The sequence below is a fragment of the Betta splendens genome, chromosome 9 (genome assembly GCF_900634795.4).
Source record: "Betta splendens chromosome 9, fBetSpl5.4, whole genome shotgun sequence".
NCBI classification, from domain to species: domain Eukaryota; kingdom Metazoa; phylum Chordata; class Actinopteri; order Anabantiformes; family Osphronemidae; genus Betta; species Betta splendens.
The window spans coordinates 5,550,156-5,572,165 of NC_040889.2; the positions used below are offsets into that span (position 1 = coordinate 5,550,156).

A 22,010-nucleotide genomic window follows, 5' to 3' on the forward strand; every position below is an offset into this window, starting at 1 on the left:
TACTCAGTGTCGTTACTGGACATGTCTAAATATAGCTGTCTCACACGCGCAGACACACCCCGGGCTGTGAGTGTGTGTGCCGCGCGCGCTTGCAAGAAAGCATTACAGTACATTTGGGAAAGAGTCATGTCACTGGCCTGTGTTCACATGAGTTAACACATAGACAGATGCACGCGAGCACACGTACTGTAGCACATGCACAGGCAAAAAGAGAAAGGCTTCAGGCTCCCATTAATCCTAATTTACCAGCAGAATCTCTGTACATGAAGCCCATTTAACAGCCTAATTGTTACACATTACCACAACAGTGATGTATATTCATGTTTTGAATAGTAGGAGATCCGCTAATGGCGAGTCAATACAAAGAGCAGCTGAGGCCGACGGATGTTATTGCTGTAGTTTTAGTCATATTTGGTTTTAATTAATGCGTTTACCCAAGAAAAGTATTTTAGTTGTGTGGGAGGAATGCTTTGGGAAACAGGATTAATCCTCCTGGGACCATGAATATATCAAGGCATCAATAGCTATAGCCTCCTGTGTTGTGGCCCAAGCCCTAAACAGTCCAATGTGTTCAGCCATTAGACACAAACAAACACTGACTCAGTAAATGAAGCACAGTTATGCTTCCTCCTAATCTCATGGTAAGACCGTCATATTAAAAATGTTGTCCTCCTTTCGTTCCCCCTCATTTTGCTCGACAACTGAGATCCGCCGAGAGGGGGGCAAGGTTGATTTCTGTAGCCGCATTAGCAGAGCGAGCAGCAGTATCACGGCTCATCAGTTCTGGTCATAAAGCAGCAGCGCTGGTATTTTTAGCTGAGGACTCACTCTGTTGATGCTCTCAGTGAGGAGCCGGGGCGGTGAATATTGACCCTGTCCTCCTGAGCCTCATTGCCACTCAGAAAAATGTCTTTACCACTCGCTTGCCTTTAGCTGGTCCTTATCTCCCGCCAGCCCCCCCCGCGGAGCGTGTTTGGGTTCGGTTCGCACTTGGCTGTCAAAGAAGTAGAATGTAAATGAGGTGCGATTCTCATACGACAGGTTGAAGCGAGTAGCTCGCCGAATGTCAGGAAAGCAAAAGCATTGTCGGAGCTGCTAATGATGCACATATTTATTTCATGAATTCATCCAAAAGTGAAACAGCTAAATTCTCCCGGGCACCAAACAGAATTGATTGGAAAAATAATACTGAGACGAGAGAAAAGTCGGAAAAGATTTTAAAAATAAACAAAGTTATTCTTCTAATGTTTGTGTCCAACAAAACTCTACACTTTAATAGAAACAGTAGGAAAACAAGTTAAATAATCAAGATGTATCGTAGTGGTGTGAGGCCATCTGAAAGCACCCTTTAAAATACTCGGAAGTACAGCTGAGTAGAAGATTACTGCAAACCCCGGCTCCTTTGAGGCCAATTAACACTGCTGCTCTCAGCACAGCTCAACATTAAATATTGATCCTTCCATCACTGCTCACATTTATTCGTGTCTTCAGGGGGAGTTTCTGACTCTTTTCACCTCCCTGCCCCTCACTGGCTCTGCTCAATACTTCGTAGTACCATACATAACAATAAAAACCCGCAGTTATGATTAAAGGTGCGAGGATCATGTAAATCGTTGTAGGCTGTGCACAGAGAGGCCAAATGATATTCGTAAGGGAGCTAATTATATCAACTTACCAGAAATTCTGTCATTTTTACAGAATATTTATGGGATGTGAACGCTGGTATTGTCAGGGGTTTAGTCATGTTGGAAATGATTTATAATGGTTCATGGTGACGCCTTTTATCCTTAACACATTTGTGTCTAAGTAAAACACGCTGCTGAAACTCTCATGTCTACAAAAGTTGAAAAATCTGTGATCCACTAGTAAAATTGTTGCATTGTGTACTGTAGTCATTATGCGTTACTACCACCATGTGGACAGGATGCAGTCATATATGCAGTATGCTTAAAAACAAAAGACAACACTTAGCACTTATAAAACTATCTTCATATTTATTTTTATTGCATCTAATGTTTTAATCAGAAATTTGAAAGGTAGGAAGCTTGAATGATTCCCCTCTTGCTTATTAAAGGACTCTGAACGACTTTGAAATTGTTTTCCTGTGTTCACCGCCTTCATTTCACAGATACATCCCAGAGAACATCTCCCTCTTAAATCCAAATGCAAGCAGTTGAGAAGTAAATGTTTATGACATTGTTGCGTAGTTCAGGATGAATTCAGTTACCAGAACTTTACTGTATAACAAAGGACACATTCATTAGGAGGTGAGTGTCCACTTATGAATTATGGTTTATTACACGTACCAATAACACAGTACACCTCAGATTATGGAGAAAATCACTAGATGATTTCTGTGCATTCCATCATCTCTGACACTGTAAAATCACACATATTGGACAGAAATGCGTTGCACAACATTAATAAATAAATAATCAAAAGGATGACTGATGTTTGATATCAACGGTTTACAGACAATTACAGAACCAACATGATCAATACCAAACTCAAAGACTGGGGTGAGGATATATGGTCGGAGAAGATTCATGGTTTACAATGAATAAGCCTCATACTGTATCTCATGACCTGGGAGTTAGAAGGCGCTTGATTCACAACACAATGACTTACATTAATACCAAGCCTCTCAAGTCTGTTAAGCTACGTGACGCAGGTTTAAAAAAGCGTCGCACAGCTACAGTATTAAAAGGTTAGGGAAAGAAATACTCAGCGGGTAACCCTTTCAACAGAAGGACCCAAGTCCTGCGGGTGAGACAATGTACAGGCATAAGAGACGTGGGTCAGACCAACTAGAGGAGAGAAACCATTCAGCTGTGGAAAGTAAGCTGCCTTTAAAGTTACAGGACAAGGCTAAATTAGTTAGCATAAGGTTTGATAAAGTACTAAAATGCAGCCTTCAACGTATGTCCAGCAACATTATGGTTGTTGCGCTTACAATATTGGAGGCATGTGATTGAGGATTGACTGATCACTGGCTAGAAAAACACAGAAATGTGAAGTGGTAATTTTGTAAGTTGTGAAAGGAGCACAGTATGTGTTAATTACAGGCCTCTTATGTTCCACGGGAGGGTTTGGCAGTAACAGCTGAGGAGAGCCGTGCGTGGCTTCAGTAGTCATTTGGTCCAGGAATACAAAGAGCACACGCACACGCACGCACACACACACACACACACACACGCACACACACACACACACACTGTACCTGCAATTAACTGGGGAGCAATGACAGGAAGACAACAGTCACATTGCAGGTGAGCAGATTTGAAGAGTTTATATCAGTCAGCAACTAGTGCAGGTGAGGAAAGCGTTTCCCCAGAAGCTCCTCTTCTCTCTACGAGACGCCTGTAGGTATCCATGTTGTCCGGCGCCTCAGCGAGCAGAGGACTGTTGAGGGAAAGAGCCTCATTTCCTTGCTCCTCTTCTTCTGTCACAGTTATGAAAGGCTTTGACAATCCCAGCTGTTCTCTCGCTCCTGGAGGTAAAGTGGAGGCTTCAGAAGCCCCACTTGATCTGACTTGACCTAAAATACCAGTAAATTCACTCGGCTTGAGAGCAGAACAGTCGCGTCTAATTAGGCTTCCCTGAAACTGAACCCCGAGGACCATCAGTGTAGAACTGCGTCATTTGAACGCCAGTCTTCACTCCGGGAGCCACTTGGGACTTTTACCCTTTCTTTCATGTATTCCATCTTCTGGTTCATCATGAGCAGCCGTCAATGTAGTCAGTCTTCTAGGGATACGGTAGCTTCCCAAATCTTCACGGTGCGATCACTGTCAAACAGGACACACATTGTATTATTCAAGATTGGCTCCTAGTGCTTAGAAGCCGTCAAACGTGAAAACGCTGTGACTCACTCAGAGGCTGTGAACAGCTGGCTGCTGTTGGTGGCCAGGTCATTGATGGGACTGTCGTGTCCCCGGACCTCGCCGAGGGCTGCCAGTGAGTCGGCTTGCCAAAGGCGGAGGAGTCCTCCTCTGCAGCCGCTGAGCAGCACGCGAAAGCCCGGCACCAGGCCCAGAGCACTGACCCAGTCTGTCTGTGCACTGGCGGACTGCTGGAGGAAGCATCCGTCAGTTAGAACTGAAGTTGCCTTAAGACAGCTCTTTAAGGGACGCTATGCTTCAATGGCATCGCCTCACCTGTAGCAGCTGTTTACTGGACAGGTCCCACTTCTTGATGAAGTAGTCTCTTGAGCCGCTGTAGACGACGTCTCTGTGCACAGCCAGCGACTCGACGCCATCTTGGTGAGCAGGGACAAACGTATGGCTGGAGCCGATGCTGCCCTGAGCACCCTCTGTCACCTCGAACATCTGGGAGAACGAACACACCGGTCAGGCATGATCTTACCATCGCCTGTGTAATATCATTTTGGCTCCCATTTTACTTACTTTAACGTGACGGTCTTTGGAGCCAGTGAGGACAATATCCTGACCATTGCCTAAGTTGCCAACAGTCAGACACATTACAGGCCCCAAATGGCCTGTCAGCTTGCCTGTGGACACAAACCTACAGAAGAAAAGGAAAGCAAATAGGATTAGCTACAGTTTGGGCAAATGACACCCTAATGTGGGTCTATATCTGTCTTACTTGCGCAGGTCCCACATGCGAACGGCATTTCCAGCAGCGGCATAAAGGAAGGAGCCCGAAGTGTTGAGAGCAATCTGATTGATCTGGCTCTCTCCTGGAGGGATGGAAAAACTCCTGACGGAGGAGCAGGTGTCGCCTGAACCCACCTGGCCCGAGGACCTGCCATACACAAACCCGCTGTTAGAGCCCCACTGATGCGCCGAGCGCCGGATGTGTGCGTACGTACGTGAGTGTGCGAATACACTTGGCAGAGTCTCGTATGTCCCAGACTTTAATGTAGGCTGTGGAGACGGTGAAGACGAGGCTGGACGAATACCTGAAACATCACAAGAACAGGAAATAAAGAGTGAATATTACTAATAGTGTGATAAAACATCTAACAGGACATCAGTACCTGACAGATGTGACACTGCTGGGATGATCCGCTAAGGACATTATCTCCTGACCCGTTACCAGGTTCCACACTTTACATGTGCGATCTGAACACAGAACAACAGAGAACATCACATAGTGTTAAAGCACAGCTAATACCAATATCAGAGGAAAAAGTATTTCAGTTTCTAGCAGATTTCTACCGGCGTTCACCTTTAGATCCTGTGAAGAGCAGGTCATCTGTGGCGTCCACACATAAGACAGGCTTCGTGTGGCCCTCTGCTACGTGGAGGCACCGGAGTTTGGCCCCACGGCTGTTCTTAGAGGCCGTCACCGGGTTGATCACACCTCTAGGACACACATGACCCTTATAATGCAGTTCACATGAGCAGAAGAAACTGTAAGACTTGAATAGAGACGTGGATACCTGTGGCCCTCAAACACAGGCGACTCCTCCAACCTGGAAAATACAGCAAAAGATAACGTCACAGCTAAAATATGAATGTGAACAAGGCCGACGGCCTGAACCTTTGAGAGGTGTGTGTTTAGGCTAAAAGCTCCCAGCGACAGTGCTAACCTGCTGAAGGTTTAGCCACCAGTTCCTCGCTCACACTAAGCTCAAAGTAAATATGTTGAATATGTTTTTACATTTCTTTAACTGGACGCTGATAATCGTAAACAGCTACAACCTAATGCAGACATCATGCTGCTATTAGACCAAGTATTATTCATTTAACGGGCTCTCTGCACACTTACAGGGATTTGTAGTCGCCAGGCCTAATCTTGGCGTCTGCTGAGGTAACTGGGGCTGTGTGCATAGGTGTCACAGATCCTTTCTCTTGGGTTTTCCTGCGGTTGAGGGGCGAACGCTCCAGCTGCTTTCTCTCAGTCCCTGTAGGCGACTTGGATCCAGAACTAGAGAGGAAAACAAGAGTTGACCAACTGATTAGTTCTACCGCTAAATGAATAATTATTACATCGACAAAAGTAAACATTCAACATTTCAAAAAAAGAACCGCTTAGGTTCTGACCCGTCTGCCGCAGAGCAAGGCTGCCTTTGACACTTACATGCCAGCTGGCCTGGCCAACAGTGCAGATGGGGACACAGTCTGCTCGCGGTCAGGAGACTGAGCGGCCGCGTGGCCCTGCGGCTCGGCCAGCACGTCCAGGCGCTCCGCGAGGGGGAGCAGAGGGGCCGGGAAGTCTCCAGTCGGGGACTCGCAGGGCAGATCTCCGCTGCTGGCGTACAGCAGCTCCATCTGGGTGGTGGTCCGCCTGCGAGCCTGAGGGGCACCAGAGTTTTTTGGCTGAAGCTAGCAATTATTCCAATGACGAGAGAAAGTTCATTTGCATAACGCTGCGTCATTCACAGTGCATCACCTTGTTTCTCGGCCTGGATTCGCCACATAGCTTCATCAGATCTGATGCCAGTGTGCTGAAACAAAGGAGACAGTCTCAGACAGTGTTCTGTGGCTTGATCACAAGTCCATGCCCTCAATGTTTTATGACTGCGAGCCTGCGTTTACCTGCCCTCTGGGGCTGGACTGGTGGGAGACTCGTCACCGCTGCTCTCATCTCCATTTTCTGCACACACAAACGCTTATTAACACACACGGTGCCTCTTTACTTTTTACTGGTGCATCCGACAACAAACTGCTTGTTCAGGGTCACAAGGCTTAGTTTCACATAAGCAGGGCTGTGTTGGTTGCTGTTAGTTTAACGTGACTTGAAGCTACAGCGCTGCGGGCATCTTCCCTTGTAGAGGAACAACGAGACTGAGAGGGACAAACACAAACGCAGGCACACGCACAGATGTGTACACATGACTTCAGACTGGAGTCCTGCTGCAGGAGGGTTCACATTTTAATGGCTGGGATGGACTAGCAGGTCGGGCGACAGGGTTAGTCTGTGACAGGAACTGAAGGCCGATGCACACAATAAGACTCCATCGAAGAGAGTAGGTGTTGTTACCACCTCCTCGCACATCAGTGCTCAAACCAACACCAATGATAGCAACCACTTTTAGCTGCTAAAACCTATTTGATCTCATAGTGTGCATGAGCCTTGCTCTGTCAAACACAGGCCACGGCTACTTTCTCATACTCACCTGGCGAGAGGTAACCTAACTCTGAGATCACACCAACACAAACAGAGGAGACAAACGGAAATCAAATCAAAATCCAAGCTCATGATTACAAAATGTCTGCTCTTTATTTTACAGGCTCGATCTGAGTCTTAATTGATAAATATAAATATGGTCAATTCCCAAACTGGCCTGTAAAATAAAACCCAATCGTTAGGCGAGAATGAAAAGCTGAGAAGGTGATTGTGACTGGCGCCCTCAGATAAGGAGCCGAGGGACTGTGGTTTCCTGCCTTGTAGAGCGCTGCCGAGCAGAGCGTCAAGCTCCGGGTTGATCTCCGCCTTCTCCTTCAGCATGTGGAAGAGGAGCTGGTTCTGCGTGGCGCTGTTGATCTCCGTCTGCTTCAGCCTGCCCTCCATCACCTTCAGCTGGGAATCCTTCTGAGCTGCCTGCAGACCCTGAGGGAGAGGCCACACAGCAGGCAGACTGTCACAGAAGGGTCTCGCTGCTACGATCAGGTGAGTACTGTGGTGGCAGATACCTTATTAATGGCCATGGTCATGAAGTGGTCCAGAAGGAAACGGGTCTCTGACAGGTTACAGGAGCTGATCACTGCAGTAACGTCCACCGTGTCTCCTTCCTCCTGTCACCCAAAAATATAAGGCTTTTTTATAGATAGGTTTTAATCCTACAACTTTTTCTCCAGCTACACTCCCATTTTGACGATTTTATTACAATAAAAAAATCGTTAATGTCACCTGTAATGTAATCTCTGATTGCTTTATAAAGATTAGTAATAATTTATTCTAAAAACCTTTGTGATGCTGTTAAGTTTGCGTCATTAGGCTGCTGTGCCCATGTTTGGGTTGCATTAATCAGCAGCTTTCTGCTATTGGTTACTTAGAAGTTGCTGTACGGATAAATTAGTGCTGCGTGCTCTTGGGATTCTAAATACTCTGGTAAGATGAGTGCTCTTGCAGGGCAAATGAAAGCATCCGTTAAAACCACACCAACAGTAAATCCTCCTCTTACGGTGCCAAACCACAGGAGAAAATCCTTGCATTTATTCTGACAGTTCCGAAGAACCCCCCCCCCCCCCCCCACACACACACACACACACCTTCGCCTCCTCCATTTGCATGATATTGGCCTGGCAGTCGGCGATGCTGTCGTTGATGTAGTCGATGTTGGCGGCCAGAGACTCCAGCTCCTCGTTGAGGGAGGCCAGTGAGCGGTCGGCGTCGGCACCGTCCACCACCGTCTTTTCTCTCTTCCTGGACACGCGCTCCCTCCGCCTGGTTAGATCTTCTCGTTGCTGTGGGGGGAAGAAAGGGGGGGGTTATGACTTATTATATTCAAGTGCACAAAAAAACAACCCTCGGCATCTATACAACATGCTTGACACCTTAAGCAGCCTGTTCATGTCGTTCTCCATGTTGGAGATGGTCATCCTCTGCATGATGATGTCGTTGACGCGTCTCTCCAGTGACTGCCACTTGGTCCTTGCCGTCCTGTTCAGGTACATACTTCCTATCCGCACTGGAGAACTTCTGTGAATTATGTGTAAAATGAAAATAAAACAACTATCCAAGTACATAAAACCTCAGCATGGGCACATAAACAGGGGTGTGTCGTACCTGGCTCCGTTGGAGGGGCTCGGCCCAGGGGGCTGCAGCCTCGCTGAGGAGGCTCGCTGTGGCGGCTCCTGCAGCGGTTCCGGTAGGCTCACCTTCCTGCTCACCTTTCCAGACACGGGCCTCACTTGCCTCCTGAGAGCGGTCACCTGTTATAGTGAAGGAACACACAGTAAAGCCATGCATTCCACCTGACACATGAGGTTTAATATAGCGGCTTCACGCTCGGCCTGTGTGTCCCGCACCTCTTCGTTCTTCCTGCGCAGGATCAGCTCCTGCTGCCTCTTCTGGGCTTCCAGTTGTCTCAGCTGGTGCTATAGATGAATATTAAAAACAAACCACAAATCAAGTATGTGGTTATGACTGTTTTAGCGTAACGTATTAAGTATTTGTTGCTCTCACCTCAGCTCTGCGCTGGTCTTTCTTCAGAGTGGCTATTTCCCTGTTCCTCCGACACTCTGTAGCTCTGTTCCTCTCCTGCTGCTCCTTCATCTGACGCATTAGTGACACCTAGTGTACAGAAAAACACAACACAGGAGATAAAACTCTGAACTCTAAAGCACTGTCAGTGTGACACACGTTATATACAGCAGATGCTTTGCTTTGCCTTGGTCTTCTTCATCTCGGTCACATCCTGCTGGAGTTTCTTAAGCTGCTTCTCGTACTGCGACTGGTTCTTCAACAGGCGAGCGTGCTCTTTCTGAGCCGACTGCAGCTTCTGCAGCTCTCTGTTCATGGAGTTCAGCTTCTTCTCGTACTCCGCTTTGATCTTCTTGGCCTTCTCCTCCGTGCCCGACTCCACCGAACCTGGTCACAGAGCAGGTTTTAGTGTTGGAATGACTTATCCGACGCGCACTCTCATTCTTTGTACTCCACTGACCCATGTTGTGCAGCACTTTGTCCCTCTCCAGCTGCGTATCCCTGATCTTGCTCTGCAGCATCATCAGCTTCTGCTCGTACTGCTGCTTGAGAGTGTGCAGACGCCGCTGGCTGTTCTCCAGCTCATCGATCAGCTTCTGCTTGATGGCGATCTCACAAGTGATGTTGGCCAGGTCAGCCTGAACATTGTCTGGATACAAACAAGCCAGCAGCATTACATTCTGTTACCCCTTCTATTTAACCACCAGCTTTGTCTCAAAGCAAATGCATGGGTTATAACCTTAACCTCTACCTTTCTCCTCCTGGTCTTCGGAGTCAGATTCATCAGATGTTTCCTCTCCGGCCATGTCAAAGTCCTCCTCCTCTCCATCTGCATCCTCACCGTCTTCATGATCGCTGCCCTCCTGCTTAATAAGATAAAAAAGAATTAATAAATAATATAAATATATTTAACTAGCAAGCTCTAAGCTTCATCGAGCTCTTCTCTTACCACGTCCGCTTCCTCATTGCCCCTCTCCTGCTCGTTGTCTGGCACTTCCTCTTTGACAGCACTAAAGAAGGAAAAGTGCATCAGCTGAGTACCAAGCAGGATGTTACTCCTTTACTGTCAGATATAGGGGTGATATAAGTCCATGCAAATCAGATCAGAAGCAGAAGTAGAATCAGTGCTGATTAATGAATGGCTTCAGTGTGATTGCATAGGGGGCCACATAGATGATACAAAAAGGTGTATTACTACTCACATTACAAGATCATTTCACTGTAAGAAGTGAAGCCATACACTTCAACAAATGTTGACCAAATGCAACATGGTATTAACTTTACAAATTTGCTTTTCCACCATAACATTTTCTTATTTATTCCAAATCCACTTTTCATCGTTATGATATCTGATCAACATCTTGCAGTGTGTGGCAAAGAGGAAGAGTTAAGAGGTTAAGAGGAAGGTCTGCTTTCCACCAGGAGTACAAAACACCTGTAGGTGCACAACAAGTTAGAGACTGGTGACGTTGGGAACTGAGGAAAGGAGGATTTGGGTTAAGACCCAGGCCAAGAATCAACTGAAATGCTTTCAGTTACTTGGTGCATTACAATCTGAAAACAAATTTGCACCACTGGACAAGGAAGCTGGTAACTGGATTAGTCTCAGATTGTGTCTTTGACCCAATCCCGGATTGGCACATAGCAAACCTGGCGTGTTCAACCGGACGGTCGTGATTCTCCTCGCATCGCCTCAGTCTTCAGGGACGAGAATGGGGGATGAGGGTGGTGAGGTGTGAAGGCGTGGAGGTGGAAGAGGGGGCGAATACAGGTCGTAGAGGACGAGGGGGAAACAGAGGGAGCGTTATACGGCAGGAAAAGAACAGAGAGTCAGAGAGCAGCAAGAAAGGCCACGTGATGCCAGGCTACAGGCCCCTGTCCTGGCCACAGAAAAACACTAAGGCCTTGTTCTCTCTAATAAAGCTCCTGTCGGTCTAACGCACCTCTGAAGACTCTGAAGCACTAATATCACAAAGGTTCATAACATAATTTGCTGAGGCCCTCAACAAAACCTCCCATTTACCTTTTCTTCTTCTTCCTCTCTTTCTTCTTCAGTTTCTCCAGGTCCCTCTTGGCCATCTCGATGACGTCGCTGGCCTCCTTCTCCGGAGCCAGCAGGGAGGTGGAGAAGGAGCCGGGCCCTCCGTACATGGACGATCGAGTGGCGGCCCGCGACAGGTTCTTCCTGAGGTTCTCGCTCACCGCTTCACTTTCCAGGAGTTTAGCTCTGAGGGAGGGGAAGAGGTCATTCAAGTGTGGTTCGTGGCCTCTATGGTGTCATGATGGTGGAAAGTAGTCAAGTGAATATTATGAAATGAATAAATGTAATACTCCAATAAACTTTAAATACTTACCTAAGCTCTTCAATTTCCTTAATGTAATTCTGAATCATATTTCCAATTTCTTCATTACCTTCACCTTTAAGAAGAGACCACTTTAGCATTTAGCATGAAGCACATATTACAGTAGCCTGACTAAAATGATTCCCCACTTGGAGAACCATCATGGTGACTACCTCCTTTAGCTAGAGTCTGGTTGGCCTGGTCGCTGAGGATCTGTGTCAGTCTCGCTCTCTGGGCATCTATAGTCTCTTGCATGGCCTTCACCCTCACTCTCAGGTTGTTGTTCTCCGTCTGCAGCATGGAGTTCTCGTGGACCAAGTCGTTGATTCCCTCCACCCCATCTTCACCCACCATCCGCTTCCCCTGGGTATCAGATGATGCATTTAATATCATGAAGACTACAAAATCCCTACGTCCTCTTCTCTGTGCTTCCTACCGTCCTGTACTCCATCAGTTCCATCTGCAGTCGCGCTATCTCTGTCCTCAGGGCGCTGATCTGCTGGCTGGCTCTGTCCTGGTTCACCATCACCTTGTTCTTGATGTTCCGAGCCCGGTTGGCATACTTTAGGGTGTTTAAAGTCTCCATGAAGTCCCGGTCCGAGGGGCTGATACATGCAATCATGACTGTTTGACTGAAGATGGACAAAAGACATTGATTTTACAAAGTCTGCTGGATTTTCCAAACACATAATAAGTGTAGCTGATCATTTGTGTGAGGGCCTTGGCGTATCTAATTTCTCTTACATCACCTTCCTGAAACTGTACTTGCACAAACCTGTTGCCTCCTAGTGAGTCCTGCAGCAGTCGGGTCAGTTTGGAGTCTCTGTAAGGCACATGAGTGGAGCGCTTGCTCCGGTCTCCCAAAGCACTGATGACATTTCCCAAGGCAAGCTGAGGAGAAAGATGCGGAAAAGATTATAAAAATGATCCTAACTAGTAGACAAAAATGCTAGGCCTGGCTGAAACAGAGCAGGGTGTAATTCACGCTTCAGCCACATGGGGTCTCTCTTGAACCATAGAATCTCCTTTGTAATACAAAACCCCCAGTGGAAAAATCAGATAGGATCTCTGCTTCCTCACCAGCCCACAGTTGATAGAGATGCCCTCTTTGGCTCTGTCTCCTGTAGCTCCGGTCCTTTTCAGTCTCTCAGAGCCAGCCAGGTCCACAAAGTGAAACTTGGCCGTCAGCGTTTCAAATTCGTTGATCTCGGTGTCATTAGCTAAGCGGTTGTCTGTTGCGTTGTCCTAGAGGAGAGGTAATGCAACAGAAATGCTGAAATGCTCCAAATGAAGCTGAAGAGCATCTTACAGTAGACACCCTTCTGTGTTTGAACAGTTGGACAGTTTGAGTACATACGTCATTATCGGGAGCGCAGACCCGAACTTGGCAAAGGTGGATGGTGAAGATGGCGTGGGAGCGTGAACTCTGGACGTTCATCTGGGTGCTGGCGGTGGTCCGGGACAGAGCACCGAGCTTCAGACACTGCATCATCTGTGAAATTACAATTCCATTTTTTGATGCTGCCACGATGAAGAGCAGGTACTAAAATAAAACTGCTCTGCTCTGTCTGACCTCGGCTGCAGAGGTGACGGTGCGGGTGGTGACCCCCACGGTGTAGATGCCCCCGTTGGCGTCCTCGTGGATCTTGATGTTTGACTTTTGCTTCCTGGCCTCGAAGTCTCGTGATGTTTCGAACAAGTCCAGTACTTCCTCGTTATACAGCTGTGTCGGTAAAAGAGAGCACATCGTGGACGTCAACATAAATCATTGTAGGGACGCTGTCATTTTGCTAGACGTGCCTGTCAGCTGCCTCTCTCTCCCCAGCTGTTCGCAACCACTTGTAAGCTGGTTAAAAATAAAGCCAGGAGCTGAACAAAGACACAAACTAATGACAGTTTAATGGCTCCTGAGTCATGTGGACACTTTAACAAGCTGAAACCCCTACACTGTCTGCTGACCTTTGACCTCTGGATGTCTGCATGTTTTAGCTACATCTAACTAATGGCCTCAAGAGGATTCATAGGGTAAATAAAATGGTGTAGATAAAAAAAAAATACAGTAATCACTCAGACATTTGATTATCCTGTGACATCATCTCTGTGTGTTTGCGTGTGTTTCTGCACCTCTAGGAACTGCGCATTGATCTTGAACTCAGGAACCGGCCTGCCCTGCTCGGTGGCAGCTTGTCTGCGCTCCTCAATGCCTCGGAACAGGTGGTTGACAGCCCGGGGAATGATGCCCAGCTCGTCCTCGCCGATGTTAACGTCAAAGCCGGTCCCCATGGTGTAGGTCTTTCCCGAACCTGTCTGAACGAGGTGCAGAGATCACAGTCAGTCCAGTCCAGCTCTTATCCTGGGTCTCTGAGACTCTGGAGTTGGGGTGCATCTCAGAACAGAGGGGGCTCAGTGGTCGCCATGGTGACAAAAGAGAGGAATGCAGCATTGCGTTACCCCTCACCTCCCTGTTTGAAACGCCTGAAAGAGACTCCGACAGGAGTGTGTGTGTGGTAACAAAGGTTCGTGCGTTTGAATGCATGTGAGTGTGTGTGTTTTACTCCGCGTGACCACACATCGATTACTATGCTTGTGGACCATGTGTCTGTCTGTATGCGTGAGGGTACGGCCTCCCCTTACGCTTGTGAAAATCTCTGTGACATGAATACAAAGGCCACAGGAATAATGTGAGGAAACCACAATGAACGGAAAGCAGAAAATAGGCAAGCTCCTCTCTACTTTTAAGACGGGACCTAGAACTTTCCTTTCTTGCTAAAGCCTGAGGTCCGACCTGGTTCCGGTCATCCACTTGTATACTGTGGGGTGACTTTAGTTCTTTAGTTCAACTCAATATTATTGTGATTTACTATGCTGCAAGACTTGGTCAGAACAGACAGTCAAACTGAAGCAACAGGGGCCTGAAAAATCCCAGGATCCTGAATTTCCCACATTAAGTTACTACTTTGCAGGCCTATTTGACTTTTCAAATAGAAGCCTTCAAACAAATACTTTCACAGCGTGAGTAGTACCTCGGTTAGATGTTATATGTACCACTAATATTACATTTGGCTGGTTATTTGCAGCAAAAACATACCAATTACCAATTAAGTACATCCATTAAAGGCCATAAAAATACACCATTACCACCTGATATTAATACACTGCACTGTGTAGCTGTCAGCAGGTTGGTTAGTGTTCCCTCTGGTTAATGTTTCCAATATGCTTTGACTTTGGGTTTAGTTCCCTGCTGTGGCACGATGTGGAGCAATCCGTTCTCCCTTTGCTTTGATTGGGTAACAAACTCCCTTCCCTATCTACCTCTGAGGCTAATCTATCGGAGCCAGCGCTGGTGAGATCAGGCTGGAACATGTCAGCTGATAGCGTATTGACAGAGCTGGTGTGGCCTGTTCACTCCCTAATAACATCAGCTTGGTATCACATGCTGCCATAAATCTCCACAGAGCAGCTCCATCCCTTCAAGCGATGCAGAATCAAGACTTCAACGAGTGGGAATGTGTGCGAATGTGTGTGTTTGTGTTTGTGTGTAATGGCATCATCACGCCTGATGTGCAAACACACACACAAGAAGAAGTGTAAACTGGTGAGCAACCTGTCCGTAAGCAAAGATGGTGGCGTTGTAGCCCTCGAAGCAGCCGTCGATGAGTCGCTCTGTGCAGTGGGTGTAGATGGAGTCCTGCTGTGTGTCCATGTCAAAGACGAAGTCGTAGGTGAAGGCCTTGTCCTTACCCAGGACCACCTGGGGCTCCCCGGGCATCACATACGTACATATGTGACAGCCCTCAATCTTCTCTTTGGCCAGCTGAGGGCGAATCCTGATAGAAAGACAAAACGGAGAATTAAGTTGTTTGTAAATTAGAATAAATTTCTCCTGACAGTGGGTTCTGCAAAGTTTGGGCAGCACTTGTCTATGTACAACCTGAACTGTGAACCTGAGCTGACAGTTTCGTCATATATTCTAAACTGCACGCAGTTCAGCGCTGCTACCGCGAAATGTGTGTGTACTTGTACGAATGCGCATCCAGTGCCAACATGGAGTACAGTGCCCTCACTGTTTATAAGAGGGTGGGAGAGAGAGGGCTCCGGTGCACAGTCCAACTCTGGATTTCAGTAAGGAATCGCCCTGTTTGCCTTCGACTGAATAAACAAACTGTTGCTGCATCATTTCCTACCGTGATTCTACTCTGCCTCTCATCACTGAACCCGTGTCGCATGCCCCTGTCCACCTGAGGAGGAAGTGGGTTGACTGTTGGAATATACAGTAGTAACGGCTGCCATACACTGCATGAACCCTAGTGGCACTAGTCTGTTTACTTCAGCATACTGTACCCATTTTGTGTGAGCTTGCCCACATTCATCACAGCAGGACTGTGTAGCAGCATTGAACGGCCTGACAGACCACTTGTGATGGAGAGACAGAGCTAGAGAGTACTGTGAGGAGTAAAGATGTACAGTGGTGCCACTGTGTGAGAGGAGTTTGTGTGTCGCTTAGCAGAAATAGGGAGTGGGATTAACAGGATGATGAACACAGGCCAAAAGATGTGACCGCTGCAGCATCCACTTAAGTGGAAATCAGTATTTTATTAATGGACAAATTACCTTTACATTACAGATTCAGATCATAGGACTTACATATTGATGAGGGCAGCGTTAAATTACGTGAAAGTGCTCATCAAACGTTCAGTGACAGAGGTTGTGCCAGGTGAAACTGATGTAACTGCAACCATCAAAGGGTTATTGTCATACGAGCAGACAGTGATTTAACAGTAGGACGGTTAAGGGCATTACAGCAGTGAATCTGCATTAATCCCATTGGCCGCCTTCCCAAAAGCTGGAAGGGAGCAACTTCTCTAATCTAGTGTAACAATGGAGGCCCTGAGTCACTGAGGTGTTGCTCACCCTGAGTGTGAGAGGTACTAGAATAAAGGAGATTTACAAAATGAAAAGTCGAGCGTGACTAAATCAGCTGACGGCCGCTTGAAGTGGACCAGGGGCAAAGTCTATCCGGCTCTGCCTTATTCCCCACAAAATGGCGAAGTGATGTTGGTTTTTCGCCCCCAGACTCCCCAGGGACGTCTAGTTTTAAAAGGACAAAGGGTGAACAAAGATGTTGGACAGGACAGAGACACAGACACAGACTAGACCTAAGGCTGGACTCAATGGCAGCCTTAGGAAGCAGCCAGTCCCTGCAGACAGATCGTCACACTGGACTGATTCAGTCTGGAGCTGTGCTGTTTTTGTAGTGGATTTAGGTCAAAGAAAGTGCTGCGATACAAAAGCCTGTTATATTATTCTGCCACAGTTCAGCTAGCAGCCATTTAAAAGGTAAACAGGTGAGGGATCGGCTACAGTAGGTGTGGAGCACACCGTGTCGGTGTATGATTAGTGTGCGACTGGCTGGCTTCACTCTGTGGTTCGACCCGTCTGAATAAGGGCTGCCCTACAGAACTGAGGCTCACGGAGCTAATCCGCCTTCTAGAGTGACACACGGGCTCTGTGCAGGTTGTTTCTTCAGGAAATCCAACCCCACCGCGTCCCCGACGTGCACCTTCGAGCACACGCGCACAATAAGGAGCAGGCCTCAACACTTTCACCTCCTGCCTATGGGTGGAATTCCTTCTTCTGTTTAATATTTGTATGTACTAGTGACATCCATCAGCACCTCTGTAATCAAACTAACATGATATCAATATAACTACAGCTAATGAAGTGCAAAGTGAACTGGTTTTAAGCTGAGCTCGAAGTGAAGCCTCTGATTGGCTACTGATGTCAGGAGGTCAGAGTACTCAGACACGGCTCACCGAACCCTGAAGGGATGAAAAGTAGATACACACATGCAAATACAGTAGAGTCTACATACACATACACCTACACACACACAAGCAGCATCACAGACAGACACACACAGAGAGGCTTTGTCGGCTTGTCCCCCATCTGACAGGTCCCCTTAGTAGGATCCAGTCTCATTACTGCGATTACAGTGAGGGCCTGAGAAACAGCGAACCCCTCACACACACACACACACACACACACACACACACACACACACACACACACACACACACACACACACACACACACACACACACACACACACACACACACACACACCTTGACTCAAATCACTACAATTTGCAAACAAGCATGAGAGGAAACCAGAAGTGATGAGATGCTGTTTCAAAGAGATGAGTCACTCCACGTCCACCATGCTGCTGAGATCACACTTCCTGAAACAGTCCGTGTAATCACACGCTGACGTCACTCCCCCTTACAATCGATCAATCAATCCCCCCCAGAGATGCAGCTGCTCATTCTGCTTCCTCATTGTCAACAAACCCCAATATGTCACTCTAATCTAATCTTTTATAGACACCGTGCACAGCTGACACAGGATGCACTGGGTCATTTAGGGGAAATCATACATTCTGCATATTTGAAATCCTAACTCTCATACTGTGCAGTGAATCTGAGGTTGAGCAGCTGGAGCATGCCAGCGAGTGTTAATGAAGGCGTTAAGGGATGCAATGACCACTTTACTGACATCTGTGTACTGGAGACACACCGTCATGATTTCCTTATGTAACATTACCCACAAACGTGCTAACATGCTAACGGCGTGGTCCGGCTTATATAATAGGCTTCTAATGGCCGCCCTGAGCAAGACGACGAATGAGGAGGAACAGATGAAGAAAGAGCTCCTGGAGAGTAAAACATAGCGAGCGGCTACTGTTTAGTGTCACCACAACACAACCGTGTGTGTGGTAACAGCCTTTACGTTGTGTAGCAGCTAGTCTTGACATCAGGAGCTAATTCATCACTCTCTCCAGTGTGTGTGTGTATGTGAGCGGCAAGCTGAAACAGGTCTACTGTGAGAGGATGAGCACACAACAGTCATGAATCATCTAATACACGGACAGAGATGGATGAGTTGCATCCAAGCAGTTAATCTATAACAGATTAACAAGTATATAGAAAATCAGACTGGATCACTTTAGTTGACTGATGAGTCAGGATGCATGTGTTGTAATTTCAAATCAATCAATATTTATATATAATATTTATATAAAATATTGATTTGTATATTTATATACAAATCAATATTTTTAATGAACCAATACTGCTTCAAACAAATTTGTTCCCTCTGACCAATAACGACAAAGACCTTGAATCTGTCTTTCCTCTGCAGACTGAATGGAGCAGGATCAACAACAGAGAGTTTCGCTGACTCAGTGCTTGCCGTGTTGTGCGACTGACCTCCTGCTGCGCACAAGCCCAGCCCAGAAAAGCCCTACGGTCGCCGTGGTGACGGCTACAACAAGCTGCTGCGGGGACCTGGGTCGCCGATCACAGCTCTGACTGCTTCCTGGGTCAGGGGTCACTGGACAGGAAGGACGAGGTGGTGGCTGTCCAGGCTTAATGAAAATGTTCCTTCTTAACAAGGATGGGTCATAAAACAAAAAGTTTCAAACAATAAATCAGCTTCAAAATGCTAATTCCATATACTGTAGATTAAAGAGTCTATATCCAACAAACTGCTGTTTGTGCCAGTTAGAAAAATTACTGAGTATCCCATGAAAGCAGCTGGCAGATGGCTTGAAGCATGCTTTGCTTTTTGACTCAGTCCACTTCAGTTGGTTCATGAATATTTATCATGAATATGCCTGAGTGGACACTGGCTCGCTTACACACACACACACACATACACACACACATACACACACACATACACACACACATACACACACACACACACACACACACACACACACACACACACACACACACACACACACACACACACACACACACACACACACACACACACACACACACACACACACACACACACAGACGACGCTTTTGTGAACTGGCAGCAGGCGCACGGCCTTTGCCCTCAAACATAATACACACGGGTCAAAGGGGAGGAACTCTGAGGAGCCAATAGGAGTGAGAGAGTGGGAGGTGAAGTCCAGCCTCAAGCCAAGTTTGTGCATCAAGTTTGTTTTGTTCTGCTATGCACTGTTATTTTTAAATGACAGCTTTTATGAAGTAGATTGTGGTAAAGACACCAGTCACTTTCAAAAGCAGACACTTGATCCTGTGTAATTAAACAGGAAGAGCTACCTGACTTGAATTCAAGCACCTGAAACCTGAATCCTCACATGGCTAATTTCAGCAGTGGGCTCTGAATTATTAAACCTGCAGTCTGAGGGTATTGACAAACTAATGAGTAACTTGAATGGCTCCTTTGGGGCATGGCCAGTGCCGTGACTTACTTCTTGGATAAGTGGTTAACTTCTACTGCTTCCTCATGGAATATAACACATTTGTGTATGGGATATACGTAATGTAAAAAAACTAAATATATGTATATAAACAAGGGATAGCCCAGTGTGTCTGCTGAATCATACATGCCGTGAGGTGTGAAAAACAATTATTACAGCAAACACATCTGCGGTTTGAATAATCTCATCAGAGGTCTTTTCATAGTACGTCATCTCTATAGCAATAAATTAAAACAACAAAAAATCCTTTAAAATGCCTCTGCTCTATTCAGGTCTGAACCCATTTCTTTTTGTTTTGGCTGGTACGTTTAAAAAAGCCCAAATTAGGGCCATAAAGGCGTGTTTCATCACCGTAAATGTGTTGGGGAGAGGGATTAGGAACCTGCTAACAGACAGCATCGCCCTCGCAGGCTGAGGCAGGTACCGGTTGGCAACCTGCTGATTACTGCAAACACACACACAGCTAACGCCACTATGAGGCAGCGAGTCGACGCTCTCTAATGCTTGTACTTTAGAAACGTCCTTGATGATAACGCTAGATATACATATATAGTAGAAGTAGCCCTACGGAATTTTAATGGCTCCCTCTAATGCTATAAAATGACTATAGAATAAATAGAAATGTCTGTGAAAACACTGTCATGCAAACATACTTTGTGTTTTGCACCTTGTATAGTGCAGGGAGATTAAGGAGCTCTGTGAGCTTAGGTCAGGAGAGTATCAGTGACAAGAATTAGATCTGTGCGTGTGTGTGTGTGTGTGTGTGTGTGTGTGTGTGTGTGTGTGTGTGTGTGTGTGTGTAGGAGATTAGTGACCAAGCATTTTCTAGTCCCAGAGCTAACAGTAGTCTGAAGACAAACGATTTATGTAACTTTTAACGGTGTTCAGTGAACGTATAAAAAAAGGCAAGTGAATCAGTGGATCAAAGAACTGAGCAATGAATAGCCCCTTTCAAACAAAACACAATAGCAGGTAGCTGCCACTTGGAAAGACAAACACCTGTCCTCTACCTTCGCCGTTACCAGTTTGTAGATACAGTTTGTTTTTCCAAACACGCTGTCTATAGCAAATCAAGACAGTACCTCAACGTCTTTATAGAGATGAGATCTATTTATTTAACCATAACAATGATCTTAGTGAGACTGTACCAACGATCCAGAGTGCGCAACAAGAACCGCTGAGAGATAATTTGGTATCTATGACAGGGAGAGACGAGGCTTGTAAACAGAATTGGCTCAGTAAACAGAGTTCTGGGTCAAAGTCTCGATGCACAATAAGAAGCGAAGGCAAAGAGGAACGCGAGTGGAACGAGCTTTTGTCCTCCGCCTTCCGCTGATCCCATTCACGTGACATTTCAGATTGTCTTTCAAACACACACACACACACACACACACACACACGCACACAGTACAGACGTACTGATGTGTCTGTTGACTTTGGACTTTTCACTTGTGCTTCAAAGACACACATACATCAGAGTCTGAGGCCTGGATTCGCCTGAGATCTGATCAGTATACAGGAACTGCACATTCACACAACACACATATTATGAGGGTGCTTGACACAAACACAGTGTCAGACAGTGTGTTGTTGTGACTACAGGGACTTGTGCCCTATCTTAATCCCTTTACACCTATTTCTCCATTCATAAATCCACTACACAGTAGCCATGTGGTGCAGGTGTTACCTAAATAGGCTTCTAGAATCTATGGAGGTGTGAAGACCTTGTAATAAAACTGAACTGCAATGAGAAGAATGGAGTAGTAGTAGTAGTTGAGTGTCTAGTGGAGGACGGCTAAGGAGATAAGGTAAAGGAGACCTAGCATGAACATGCTAGTAGCAGGTGTGACTCAGAGCATCTCTGAAGGGTCCGCATCCTTACCTCAGGGCCACGCGCACAGAGCTCTCATCCGGTCCACTGCCCATGGCTTAAAATACACCTCGCTCCTTCTTTATCCTCTTACAAAGAGACAGAGCTCCGCGGCTCTCCTCCCGCACTGCACCGCAAAGCACCGCACCGCACCTTTCAGGGGAGCGCGTCTCGCTCGAGCCTCCGCCGCCGCCCTCACCTCGTCGCCGGCCGCTTGGACCAAGGAGCCATGTTAGCAGCTAAATGTGACTGGGGGACTGTGCTTCAGGACGGTCATCTGTCCCGCGGCATCGCGTCAGCCTCCAGCTCGAGGAGGACGGCAGCCAGCGCGCACGAGCCTGAATCCACTTTGCAAGTTCTTCTCAAGACGAAGACGTCACCAAGCCC

General features: G+C 46.8%; 1 protein-coding gene across 7 annotated transcripts; it reads right to left on the bottom strand.

The window, feature by feature from the left end:
• Positions 1 to 1,093: 1,093 nt before the first annotated feature.
• On the bottom strand, positions 1,094 to 21,991 carry LOC114862335 (kinesin-like protein KIF21A). 7 transcript variants are annotated; one of them, XM_029162525.3, is made up of 37 exons: positions 21,636 to 21,991; positions 15,061 to 15,283; positions 13,581 to 13,763; positions 13,030 to 13,179; positions 12,814 to 12,948; positions 12,537 to 12,701; positions 12,232 to 12,347; positions 11,893 to 12,088; positions 11,630 to 11,819; positions 11,469 to 11,532; positions 11,138 to 11,341; positions 10,765 to 10,812; positions 10,064 to 10,124; positions 9,866 to 9,977; positions 9,575 to 9,763; positions 9,302 to 9,501; positions 9,097 to 9,204; positions 8,940 to 9,008; positions 8,698 to 8,843; positions 8,466 to 8,610; positions 8,181 to 8,375; positions 7,602 to 7,703; positions 7,353 to 7,518; positions 7,085 to 7,105; positions 6,504 to 6,561; positions 6,358 to 6,412; positions 6,046 to 6,260; positions 5,734 to 5,892; positions 5,405 to 5,437; positions 5,191 to 5,327; positions 5,000 to 5,084; positions 4,832 to 4,921; positions 4,606 to 4,764; positions 4,407 to 4,524; positions 4,158 to 4,328; positions 3,873 to 4,069; positions 1,094 to 3,788 (listed from the first exon to the last, which is right to left on the bottom strand). In XM_029162525.3, the coding sequence occupies exons 1-37, from the start codon at positions 21,677 to 21,679 to the stop codon at positions 3,740 to 3,742; spliced, it is 4,758 nt and encodes a 1,585-aa protein (XP_029018358.1). In that variant the 5' UTR covers positions 21,680 to 21,991; the 3' UTR covers positions 1,094 to 3,739. The 7 variants fall into 7 exon arrangements, with proteins under 7 accessions (XP_029018358.1, XP_029018356.1, XP_029018357.1 ...); XM_029162523.3 differs by having other exon boundaries at positions 3,873 to 4,072; XM_029162524.3 differs by having other exon boundaries at positions 9,866 to 9,980.
• Between the last annotated feature and the right edge of the window lie 19 nt (positions 21,992 to 22,010).

Bases quoted from the DNA above. Each gene is read 5' to 3' on its own strand.
- LOC114862335 (XM_029162522.3), bottom strand. From the start codon at position 21,679: ATGGGCAGTGGACCGGATGAGAGCTCTGTGCGCGTGGCCCTGAG. The intron at 13,764-15,060 runs GTTGCTCACCAG...CACCTCGTTCAG, and splicing joins CCATCTTTGCTTACGGACAG to ACAGGTTCGGGAAAGACCTA. The intron at 7,704-8,180 runs GTGTGTGTGTGT...TTTGGGTGACAG, and splicing joins TGCAAATGGAGGAGGCGAAG to GAGGAAGGAGACACGGTGGA.